The sequence below is a fragment of the Octopus sinensis genome, linkage group LG10 (genome assembly GCF_006345805.1).
Source record: "Octopus sinensis linkage group LG10, ASM634580v1, whole genome shotgun sequence".
In the NCBI taxonomy this organism is placed as follows: domain Eukaryota; kingdom Metazoa; phylum Mollusca; class Cephalopoda; order Octopoda; family Octopodidae; genus Octopus; species Octopus sinensis.
The window spans coordinates 4582052-4595704 of NC_043006.1; the positions used below are offsets into that span (position 1 = coordinate 4582052).

Genomic DNA, 13653 nt, shown 5'->3' on the forward strand with positions numbered 1-13653 from the left:
GGGGATGTCACCTGCATGGATGAAGATTGGACGATGGAACATCCAGACCTTCCAAAATAATTACAACAGCCTTGAAAAATGAAAGGTATGAATCACTCTTGAGCTTGCATAGTATATAATCTGGATGTAATTCCACTTTGTGAGACTTGGCTTGCTAAAGAAGGTCAGCTGAAAGAATTAAGTGCAGATTACACATGCTTTTAGGACAGAAAAAAAAACTATGATAAGCAATGGCTTTGCCATGAAGACTTGCTGCTCAACAACTAGAATCTATCTTCTGAACGCCTTACTTCCCTGGGCATGGATACATTGAAACTCCGATGTCTGGCAGCTGACTTGGCAGACACTCATAAAATTATTAACCATCTTACCAACAATAACTCTGAGCACCTTTTCAAACTCCACCCGTCTAACACCTGTGGACATGTTTACAAAGTCAGAAAACAGCACAGCTCCCATGACTTTCGGAAATATTTTTTCACGCTAAGAGTTGCTGAAGTATGGAACAAACTGCCGACATCAGTTGTTAGTTGTCGGAGCACTGCATCCTTCAAAATTTTCATGCTTCCTGAGATTTGCCAACACTACACCTGATTTTCTCCCCTCCGTACACACGCAAGCATCTATCTGACTCATACACTGTTCACTTCCCAGACATTTGTACATTACTGCATATGCTTTATATGCATTTTTGACAAGTTGTGGTGCACCTGAGCACTGTATAAAATAATTTCATTATTATTTTTAAAAGGGGTTAGTGATAGAATCATATCTCTGGGAATTCCACTTGAAAAGAGAAATAAATATGCTACATTTCTCAGTGCATGTGTTTCTACCATGACTGGTTTGTTAAAGAAGAAAGGTAAGTTTTACAGTCACCTAGAATCCGTGCTTTCAACCAAGCAAACCAGCTTTAAGCTATTTGCACTCAGCAAATGTGAGAGTCCACTCTATTATAACCAATGAATGACCTAGACAATGTTTAATATCAGGCCACTGGTCATAATAGAGTGGACTCTTATATCAGGAAGTACTTCCTCCTTTTAAGGAATTATGCCAAGCACAGTGTTTATTAAGCACCAAAAACTTTCACCTTCTACTAAGATGCAGAAATCCTGGTATCTTGGAAGAAGGCAAAAACTCTGTGATATATCCATAACATTATATAGAGAACTAACTGAAGCACTGATTATACATACATTGTTTGCAAAATGGAAATTTAGAAGCAGAAGATGTCTAAAGGGCAAACCATCACCAAAAAAAACTGAAGGTGAAGAATCTCAGGTTATCAGCATTTTAATAGATCTTTTTTTGAAACCATCTCCGTGGCCTTTACCTGGGATGTAGCCCGTCCACTTATGCATACCTTTCCTTCTTGGGACACAAAACTCTGCTTGCGAAGACCTGTTGAGGCAAGTGAAATCAAAATCGATCAAAAATTAATGGAAATTATAGTTGTGATACCAGTGCTGGTGGCACGTAAAAGAACCATCTGATCATGGCCGTTGCCAGCCTCTCCTGGCACCTGTACCAGTGGCACGTAAAAAGCACCCGCTACATTCACGGAGTGGTTGGCATTAGGAAGGGCATCCAACTGTAGAAACATAGCCAGATCAGACTGGGCTTCCCAGACCCCAGTCGAACCGTCCAACCCATGCTAGCATGGAAAACGGATGTTAAACGATGATGATGATGATGACACATTCATATATACATACATACACACAGACACACACACAGAGCAAGAAAGATAGGGAGATAGAAAAAGACATCGATAGATAGGTATATCATCATCATCATCCTTTAATGCCCATGTTCCATGCTGGCATGGGTTTGATGGGTTGACAGGTTCCAAAGACTGCATCATACTCCATTTTCTGTTCTAGTATGTTTCTATGTCAACCACTTTAAACAGCATACAGGTTTTTTTTTTTACATGCACTGCCACTATCAAAGTTGCCATGTAGCCTGCAAGACTACAATCGCTAAGGGAGGGATGAGGCTTTATGCTAGGGGATGAGGAATTAAAGAATGAGAGGAATGGAGTGCAGAGCAGGTCCTTGTAAAAGAGCTGCATGGTTACTTGCATTTTGTAGGGGATGACAGAGAGAGACTGATCAGTGGGGGCAGCAAAGAGATGGCTATTAGAGATGAGGTGTCCAGGCAGCCCTCAAGGCTAGAGCTGAATACAAGTGGGTGGGTTACGAGGTGGTAAGATGGTTTGGGGAGACATAGAGAGATGAGGGGTTGTGGAGGTGGCCTGCAACTGTAGAAATAATTAGTAGATGAGTTTGGAAGGATAGAGGGGTGCTGGAGGGAACAAGGTGTAGGGGTGGAAGAGAGATGTCGGGGTAGAGAATGGTGGCTATAATGCATGGGGTATAGGCGGTGAACTGGCAGAAACATTAGCAAAATGTTTAGCGGTATTTTGTCTGTCTTTATGTTCTGAGTTCAAATTCCACCGAGGTTGACTTTGTCATTCCTCCTTTCGGGGTCGATTAAATAAGTACCAGTTATGCACTGGGGTTGATATAATCGACTTAATCCGTTTGTCTGTCCTTGTTTGTCCTCTCTGTGTTTAGCCCCTTGTGGGTAGTAAAGAAATAGGTGTTTGGTCTGTCTTTTTGTTCTGAGTTCCAATTCCACCCAGATTGACTTTGCCTTTCATCCTTTCATGGGTTGATAAAATAAGTATCAGTTACGTACTGGGGTTGATGTAATCAACTGGTCCCCTCCCATCAAATTCCGAGTCTTGTGCTTAAAGTAGAAAAGAAATGAGTTGGGCATGATAGCATATATAAGAGGGAGCTGAGGATGAAAGATTGTTTGCCCTTAAAGGAGACAAAGTTGGCACAATCACACTGAAGGATGTTCTCAAGGTTTCTGTTTATGGATTCCATGCAGGTTTGGCATGTGACGACTAGGTAAGAATGTGGCAGAGAAGAGAGATAACTGAGGGCACAGAAAGAAGGTAATTGGTGAAATAGCATGGATGGAGGGAGGAGGATTAAAGGGATGAGGCAAGGGGTAGTGCAGAGAAAAGGGGCCGGGGTGTAATACATTCTGATACTGCCCTCAAGTGATCGAAGCCACCAGGTGGCACCATAGATAGTGAAATAATGGTGTGTTGAGTGTCAAGGGAATGGCATGTAAGGAATGCTTGACAGGGCAGTATGGATTAGAAACAGAATGCTTTCAGGACATCATTTTGCTGTGGTTGACAGGGTCTTCTTGAGCATAGTGAACTGCCAATTGTGTCAACCTTTTGTAATCTCCTCTGTGAAGCTCAGCATCTTGAGATCAGCCGATCAGCCATTACTATTTCATCCCCATCATCCCCTGGGGATAGGATTTATGCCACCTTGGGATATTTGAAAACAAGTGTCACCACCATACAATCAGTGTTGCTCATTTCCAGTCTTCTTTGCAAACATTGTCCTGCCATGGGGAAAATTACCTTCCTTGAAAATAGGTGTGGGTTGGTGATAGGAAGAGCATCCTACCTTAGAAAACCTGCCTGACAAATTCTGTTTGACCCATGCAAACGAAGAAAACTAAATGTTAAAATGATGATGATTACAATGACAGCAGCAGCAGTGACGATGATGATGATGTTGTTGATGATGATGATGATGTATCCTTTTTACTTACTGAGTCTGAAGGGAGAGGCAGTGTCCATGACTCTTACTGACCTTCTGAGACTGGTGGAGCAGATATTATTAATGTTTTGTTGAAATTGTTGCAGGTCAACACATCCAGCAAAGATATGAACAGTGGACCTATTTTAGTAGGCTAATGCTCTAGAGAGAAAGCACTGGGCTTGGATGCAACAAGGGTTTCAAGAGGGGGAAAAACAGTGATGCTTGAGTGGTGACAGTATAAGACCAGCCAACTCCAGGGAACACAATCCTTTATAGTAGTGATAAAGAAAGACAGCATGTCTGTGGGCTATAGTAGAAGACACTAGCCCAAGGTGCCACACAGTGGGACTGAACCTGGAGCCATGTGACTGGGAAGCAAGTTCCTTACCACACAACCTACCAGCATCTAAGTAGGAGTGAAAAGTAAATCTTCTAACTTCTGAAGCATATTACATCCTCTGATGAGGCTTTCTTCACTGTGCAATGCATCTGATGTCAGTACATCCTTCCTCACCCACCAGGGGGTAGTATAGAAGGATTGAAAATGGGCTGGACAAATTGCTATGCTTAATTTTATTTGGAACATTTAAAACTTGTCCAACACTTCATCGAAGTAATTCCAAAAACATTTTCGGGTAATGTTAAGGAAAAAAAAAAGGAGGCTTTGAGGAGAATTAAAATTTTGGAAATATTCTTTTTCTTTGGTAAAAAATTGTAAAAAAATCTTAATTTATATTGTAAACGTAGTAAATCGAAGAAATTTGGGTAAAAAAATAATTGTGGGGGCCACTAGTATAAATTTCATTTATGGTAATTCCACAGTTGACTGGTTTTGAAACAAATATGATTGAAAACATGATAAAACTATAAACAGTCTTTTGAAATAATGACACGAATTATATAAAATGATGTAGGATCACTATATGTAATAGTGTACCTTATTAGCACCCTTTAAACCAATAAATAAGCAACATTAAGCTATAATATGAGTTTATAAACAATTATCTGTTAATCTCTATTTTACAAACAATTAATGATTATCTCCCCTTGATTTCTCCGGGGACCTCTATAGTACATGAGTGCATTCTAATATTCATTTGGTAGCCTTTAATTTAGTCAGTACTGAAGTGAAATATTATTCGTTCTGCCACAGCCGTTGCGATTCCATTTCAAAGCTCCACAACTTGATATGGATGAAAATACTAATAGAAAAAGATCAAAAACTGTCAAAAGTCGCAGTAATACGGCGGTAAATATTTACATTTTGCTTTTTAGTTGAATTTTTATTGTTGTTGTGAAATCTTTATTAATGTCTAAAGTGATAAATCTTTTTGTTATTATTCAATTCCCTGTGCTCAAATAGAAAGAAACGAGCTACATCGTGTAGTTCTTTACTACGTTGGTTCAGCAGAAAACAAACGGATCTTCGTCGGTTGCGACGGCATCCCAACTCTTTGATCAGCTGGACTTCGTTGAATCAACACATAAACGGTTGAGTATTTCCTAAACATGTGTATTGTTACCAGTAATTCTCAGGAAGAATCAGCGTGACGCCGTGGGACTAAAGTTATTCTTTTGGGCGCGAGTTTTCGATTTAGGGACATAAATGCTACATCAATTAAAAAAAAAAAAAATGAAATCTTATGGGAAAGCGAAAAGATCCCAAAACACATTCTACCAGTATACGAAGTTTAAAAGGCGCAGAGTGGCTGTGTGGTAAGTAGCTTGCTAACCAACCACATGGTTCCGGGTTCAGTCCCACTGCGTGGCATCTTGGGCAAGTGTCTTCTGCTATAGCCCCGGGCCGACCAACTGAAAAAAGCCTGTCGTATATATGTATATATATATATATATGGCATAGTTTCGGTTGTAGTAGCACAGATTTCCGTCGATTTCCGTAAAAAACTTTTATTTTTTTACATAAGTAATGAGAGCGAAAGAGACTAAGAGGAAGCGATTTTACGACGAGAAGGTTTCACTTTGAAATCGGCCTGTGTGTGTTTGATGGGGTGTGGAAGACAGGCAGTATGTTGTGTAAGTGAAGTGCTTCTGTTAGTGTGTGTGAAGAGACAGAGACATATATACACATACACCGAGTAAAAATTACTATGAATCGGCCATACATACATACATACACACACACACATACATAGATACATACAACACACACATACATACATACATACATACCACACACATACTTACACACACACACACACACATAGATACATACACACCACATACATGCAGACATACTATACACATACACCGAGTAAAAATTACTATGAATCGGCCATACATACATACATACACACACACATACATAGATACATACACACACACATACATACATACACACACATCTTATACACCACACACACACACATAGATACATACACACACACACATACATGCAGACATACATATACACATACACCGAGTAAAAAATTACACTGAATCGACCATACATACACTACATAGATACATAACATACACACACACATACATGCAGACTACATATACACACATACACCGAGTAAAAAATTACGATGAATCGGCCATACATACATACTACACACACACATACTTACATACACCATACTTACCACACACACACATACATAGATACATACACACACACACACACACATACATGCATACATACATATACACATACACCGAGTAAAATTTCAGTTATCTCTCTCTTTCACACATTACTCTCTCTGTCTCTTCGCACACACTAACAGAAGCACTTCACTTACACAACATACTGTCTGTCTCCCACACCCCATCAAACACACACAGGCCGATTTCAAAGAGAAACCTTCTCGTCATAAAATCGCTTCCTCTTAGTCTCTTTCGCTCTCATTACTTATGTAAAAAAATAAAAGTTTTTTACGGAAATCGACGGAAATCTGTGCTACGACATGCGAAACTTCGCCATATATATATATATATATATATATATATATTACGGAGATGTACTCGCATAGCAAGTAATTTGATCTGAGATCGTGTGCTGAAACGAAAACAATTGCAGCGTGGAAGGTGTTTATAAGCCATTTAAGAAACACACAAAAGCCGTTCGATTCACTTCAACATTTAAGTTTAATTTGTCATTAAACTTAAATGTTGAAGTGAATCGAACGGCTTTTGTGTGTTTCTTAAATGGCTTATAAACACCTTCCTCGCTGCAATTGTTTTTATATATATATATATATATATATTATAATATATATATATATATATATATATATATATGGTGTGTGTGTGTGTGTGTGTTTGTATGTCTGTTTGTCCCCCTAGCATTGCTTGACAACCGATGCTGGTGTGTTTACGTCCCCGTTACTTAGCGGTTCGGCAAAAAGAGACCGATAGAATAAGTACTGGGCTTACAAAGAATAAGTCCCGGGGTCGATTTGCTTGACTAAAGGCGGTGCTCCAGCATGGCCGCAGTCAAATGACTGAAACAAGTAAAAGAGTTACAAAGAAATTGTTTTAAAACTCTGCCGGTCAAAGTGAAAAGATCCGTCTTGAATTATCGAAACGAAAAAGTAAATGCTTCAAAAAAATATTTTTATTAATATTTAGCAGACGCAACAGAGTGACTCAAGGGCCGAGAGTTTCGTGCTTAAAATGGTCTTCATTTAGGTAACTAAGGTATCCATGGATAATAAAAGAGTTATTACAATCGCAAAATCTGTGGATGTGTTAAGAAGTTTGCTTCCCAACCACATTGCCCCCTGTTCTGTGGCACCTTGGACAAGTGTCTTCTACCATAGCCTCCAACCGACTAAAGCCTTGTGGGTGGATTTGGTAGATGGAAACTAAAAGAATCCCGTCGTGTGTCTTTGTGTCTGTGTTTGTCCCCCACTATCGCTTGACAACCGATATTGGTGTGTTTACGTCCTCGTAACTTAGCGGTTCTGCAAAAGTGACTGATAGAATAAGTATCCAGCTTAAAAAAACAAAAACAAAAAAAGAACAGCTCTGCAGTCGATTCATTTGACTAAAAGCTCCTCAAGGTAGCCCCCCCCCCCCAGAATGGCCGCAGTCTAATGACTGAAATAAGTAAAAGATTGTGTGTGTGAGAGAGAGAGAGAGAGAGAGAGAACTGAAATTATCTTTTTTTCATATTTTTGCCCCAAACTTTTCGGAGATGTAAGGCCATATTGATCAAGTCCTCCGGACATGAAATTGGAAGCATCTTAGCCGACACAATATATATGATTGTGCAGGTGGCACGCTGTGCAGGTGGCACGTAAAAAGCACCCACTACACTCACGGAGTGGTTGGCGTTAGGAAGGGCATCCAGCTGTAGAAACATTGCCAGATTAGACTGGAGCCTGGTGCAGCCTTCTGGCTTCCCAGAACCCCGGTCGAACCGTCCAACCCATGCTAGCATGGAGAACGGACGTTAAACGACGATGATGATGATAAACATTGTTTAGATTTGCCATTTAATAGCGTATTTTATATATATATATATATATATAACAAGTGTATACTTTATAATCATTGTTCATACGTGCTGGTTATCAAGATTAATTGAAGTTACATAATCGCTATTTTATAATATATTTTATAATTGAACTAGCAGTATCGCCCGGCGTTGCTCGGGTTTGTAAGGGAAATAACTATATAAGCATTTTTAGAGATGTAAAGTATAATAGCCATCTCAATATGGCTAACCACAAAGGGGGGATGTTACTGTAGCTTTTTACGTTCTGAGATTTAATAATACATTTTTAGAGAGTTACTTCCCTTATATAATAGCAAAAAAGTGCATTAAAAATGGGAAAAAATGATGGTAAATTTTTTTTTAATCGTAGACTCATCGTAGACGCGCGCTCATACCCAGAAGGGCTCGATATGAATCATGACTATAAGATACCCGGTTTTGGTTACACTGCACCGCAAAATGTGGGGGTAGTTAGGAATCTAAATCGTAGGAGACAGACACACAACTTTACTTTTATATATAAAGATACATTTTGCGTCAGCTGCTAAGACGCTTCCATGTGTAAACCATGCTTAAAGATATTGTGTCAATTCTGACGCTTATAGTCTCTAACTTTCGTTTTGTACCGGAGGGGAAGGTCGGCAGTGTTGGGCTTCCATTGCGAATGTGCCCAACTAATCTACCAATATATATATGTATCATCATCATTTAGCATCCGTTTTTCCGTGCTGGTATGAGTTAGACAATTTGACTGGAACTGGTGGTACTACTTTAGAACAGTGGTCCCGGTGCGCGCACTCACGTACTCGCGCATCGGCGCTAGCTAGTCATGACTAGTCGATCCTTACTTTGTGTTTTTGTGTGTTATTTACTTTGTGTAAAAATTATTTACTTTGTGTTTTATTTACTTTTCTAGGTAGTCGTTGTAGGATCGACTAGTCACGACTAGCTAGCGTGGATGCGCGAATGCGCGCACAGGGACCACTGTTCTCAAGTAGTACCGAACTGGTGATCTGGAAAAATGCACCCAGGCTCCAATCAGATTTAGCTTGGTTTCTACGGCTGGATGCTCTTCCTGACGCCAACTACTCTATAGAGTGTGCACCAGTACCTGTAATGGTAGTTGTAATGATATGCAATGGCTGTCGTCACATCAGAAGGAAGTAATTCTTTCAAGTCAAGGGTGACCAGTTGGAATGGTATTGTTATCCGTTGTAGTTGAGGGTTGCCATTTGTAACGGTATGTGTAAGGCGGAGTCAGCCGTAACGGTAAATGTAATGATATTTGTTGTAGCTGGAAGTTACCAATTATAGCGAGTGATGATGATGCAAGGGGAAAGAACAGTGATTGAAGTTGTAAACAAACAATTATTTACTGTTACTTTATATATAGCCAAAACCAAGATGGGTTGGTATGTGTAATTCGTAAAGCACGCAAGGTAAAGACAGATATCATAGATTTTCCTTGTATAGTTTGTGTTTGTGTTTTCGTCATTGTGTAGTAGTAAACCACAGATAATGATAGGGTAATGCTGCAGAGAAGAGAAAGTGAGCTAATGAAAGGTAGAGAATCGAGGGAAGCTGTGTGTCTCTTAGTGGCTGATTGTTTTCTTTCTTCCTCTGGCCGTTTGTGTCAAGTGGCTGTCTGCCTGTGGCCATCTCCAGTTGCCTCCATTCACCATCTGATTTTGGCTTAAGTGTTCTAGTATTTATAACTATCCAAAACTAGTTATAAAAAAATAGGTGTATTGCAGACAACAATAGATTTTGTTGGGAGTTGACCTGTTATCTCAATTCTAACTTTTCATGGCCTAATAGTCTGACAGAGGGTTACAACAAAAAAGTTTGCTTTCCAGCAACATGGTTACACTTGATGGCTGGTCTGCAACAGCATAAACTTATCATGTGGAAGCACCAACTATTTGGTGCATTTATGAACACACAAACACACACACACCTCCCCTCCTCCTCCCTCTTTTCATTTCACTCACTCACTCACATTTTCAGATCTACAATTTTTAAACTCATCATCATCATCATCGTCATTTAACGTCCGCTTTCCATACTAGCATGGGTTGGACGATTTGATTGAGGGCTGGCGAACCAGATGGCTGCACTAGGCTGCAATCTGGATCTGGCAGAGTTTCTGCAGCTGGATGCCCTTCCTAATGCCAACCACTCTGAGAGTGTAGTGGGTGCTTTTACGTGCCACCGGCACGAGGACCAGTCAGGCGGTACTGGCAACGGCCACGCTCAAATTGTGAATTTTACATACCACCTGCACAGGTGCCAGTCCAGCGGCACTGGCGACGACCTAGAAATGTAATGTTTATATAAGGCTTCCTTTTTATGTGTTCTTATGTTTAAAAGATAATGTAATTAAGAGATTTTCTTTTTCGTTTTCAGGTTCAAGGGACGAATGACTGCAGCATTGTCAGCAAATCTTCTATGGTGAAATATGGCTATTTCCAAGATAAGTTTTTATCATATTTTGTGGCAAAGGAATCAAGAAGATCCCCACTGATTCATCGGTAATTGAAAACTTATGTTAAGTTGTAATTTTATTTTACAATAAGTAAAGTATAGTGTGGAACTGATGATGGACTTCATCATCATTATCATTTAACGTCCGCTTTCCATGCTAGCATGGGTTGGACGATTTTGACTGAGGGCTGGTGAACCAGATAGCTGCACCAGTCTCCAGTCTTGATCTGGCAGAGTTTCTACAGCTGGATGCCCTTCCTAACGCCAACCACTCCGAAAGTGTAGTGGGTGCTTTTTACGTGCCAGTCAGGCGGTACTGGCAACGACCTCGCGAAGGTTCTTGTGTTAAAAATTGTTGCAAGTTTTGCTGATGGCGGTGTCATTGTTTTTGTGTATTTTACTAAAGCAAGAGACCACTTGTGCTAAATGGAGGTAATTCAGTGGTAGATCTGGTTCCACTCTTACCAGTATGGAAAAATGGACAAAAGATGAAGATGATGATGATGGTGTACTGATGATAGTGATGGTGGATGATGATGTTTATCACAACAATTACTTTAGCTCCTCATTTTGGTTAAAGCCTTTATATCATTTCACAACTTTTCACAATAGGCGCAGGAATGGCTGTGTGGTAAGTAGCTTGCTTATGAACCACATGGTTCTGGGTTCAGTCCCACTGCATGGCACCTTGGGCAAGTGTTTTTTACTATAGCCTCGGGCTGACCAAAGCCTTGTGAGTGGTTTTGGTAGACGGAAACTGAAAGAAGCCCATCGCATATATAAATATATATATATATATTTATATATGTGTGTGTATGTATGTATGTATATGTTTGTGTGTCTATGTTTGTCCCCGTAACTTAGCGGTTCGGCAAGAGAGACCGATAGAATAAGTATTAGGCTTACAAAGAATAAGTTTTGGAGTCAATTTGCTCGACTAAAGGCAGTGCTCCAGCATGGCTGCAGTCAAATGACTGAAACAAATAAAAGAATTAAAGAAAAAAAAACTGAAGTAACTTATAGGGATTATTATAATATATATGTGTGTGTGTGTGTGTAAGAAAAAAGATTACGCAGGAATAACTGATTATCCTATGAACTTCACATGTGGTGGACTCAATAGTTGCGTACCTGTCATGTGGTGATAAGGGACAAACACAAACACAAAGATACACTCCCATAGATATATGCACACACACACACACACACACACATTATATATACGACAGCTTTCTTCAGTTTCTGTCTACCAAATCAATTTGCAGTAGGATTGAACTTGGAACCATGTGATTGGGAAGCAAAGTTCTTATCCTACAGCCAACTCTTTTTTTTTTTTATCTTTTACTCTTTTACTTGTTTCAGTCATTTGACTGCGGCCATGATGGAGCACTGCCTTTAATCGAGCAACTCGACCCCGGGACTTATTCTTTTGTAAGCCCAGTACTTATTCTATCGGTCTCTTTTGCCGAACTGCTAAGTAACGGGGACATAAACACACCAGCATCGGTTGTCAAGCAATGCTAGGGGGACAAACACAGAAACACAAACACACACACACACACATATATATATATATATATATACATATATACGACAGGCTGCTTTCAGTTTCCGTCTACCAAATCCACTCACAAGGCATTGGTCGGCCCGAGGCTATAGTAGAAGACACTTGCCCAAGGTGCCACGCAGTGGGACTGAACTCGGAACCATGTGGTTGGTTAGCAAGCTACTTACCACACAGCCACTCCTGCGCCTATTATAAGATTTTCAATTAAAATTTCCTCTTCTCTGAATTGCATTAAATCTGCTCCATTTTCTTGTTTTCCTGCAGAGGATACTACATCAGATCATACGCCATTGACTATTTTCTAAAATTGTTCCTCAGAGCATCAAATGAAATATCTGAAAAGAGACAGGTTCGTTGAACAGCATCGTTATTTACCATCTCGTATGACTTATTCTTGTTCATTTTGTAGCTCGTTGTTCATTTTATAAAAAATAGATTTAGTTATGGGTGCAGGAGTGGCTGTGTGGTAAGTAGCTTGCTTACCAACCACACGGTTCCGGGTTCAGTCCCACTGCGTGGCATCTTGGGCAAGTGTCTTCTGCTATAGCCCCGGGTTGACCAATGCCTTGTGAGTGGATTTGGTAGACGGAAACTGAAAGAAGCCCATCGTATGTATGTATATATATATATATATATATATATATATATGTGTGTGTGTGTTTGTTTGTCTGTGTTTGTCCCCCCACCATCGCTTGACAACCGATGCTGGTGTGTTTACGTCCCCATCACTTAGCGGTTCGGCAAAAAGAGACCGATAGATTAAGTACTGGGCTTACAAAGAATAAGTGTTGGGGTCGATTTGCTCGACTAAAGGCGGTGCTCCAGCATGGCCGCAGTCAAATGACTGAAACAAGTAAAAGAGTAAAGAGAGTTAATGACTTTTTTTTCTAGTGCTTTGAAATATCTCTCTCTTTGATCAGATTATTAAAATCTTAAGTAAATGGTGTTTTAATTTTGACAGTTTTGTCAATCTTAAAATAAGGAGTAAATAGTTTCTGTGGTTACAGTTTTCATTAGGTCATCATCATTAAGACAATATGATTCTCCCTAGACACAACAAAATATGTATATATTTTCCTGAAAGTTTAAAACATAAAAAAATTTTGCTCATAATTTTTTTTAATAATAACCCATCCCTCCATCACACTTCAAACCACAGCATTATTCACTGAGCTGCTGTAATCATAAAAAAACGATAAACGTTGCCCTTTTCAATCCCAGCCAGGCTCATGGGCCCGGTTTTCCGGTTTCTGTGGCGTATGTGTTCCCCCCAGCTGGACGGGACGCCAGTCCATTGCAGTGTTACTCAAGAAACAGGAAGAGAGAGTGAGAGAAAGTTGGGGCAAAAGAGTACAACAGGTGTCTCTCCCCCCTGCTGGAGTCACATGGAGCTTTTAGGTGTTTTTGCTCAATAAACACACACAGCGCCCGGTCTGGGAATCGAAACCGTGATCCTCTGACCGCAAGTCCGCTGCCCTAACCACTGGACCATTGCGCCT

At 40.0% G+C, this 13653-nt stretch overlaps 1 protein-coding gene across 3 annotated transcripts in view; it reads left to right on the forward strand.

Moving 5' to 3' along the window:
• Positions 1-13653, forward strand: part of LOC115216487 (tRNA wybutosine-synthesizing protein 4) — a 39263-nt gene that overhangs the window by 4138 nt on the left and 21472 nt on the right. The window contains exons 1-3 of one of the 3 annotated variants that reach the window (XM_029785907.2): positions 4731-4890; positions 10510-10634; positions 12419-12503. In XM_029785907.2, coding sequence (XP_029641767.1) covers positions 4831-4890; positions 10510-10634; positions 12419-12503 — 270 coding nt within the window. In that variant the 5' untranslated portion in view covers positions 4731-4830. Of the gene's footprint in view, positions 1-4730; positions 4891-8844; positions 8864-10509; positions 10635-12418; positions 12504-13653 lie in introns of those variants that run through there. The other 2 variants (XM_036506268.1, XM_036506267.1) reach the window with 2 other exon arrangements.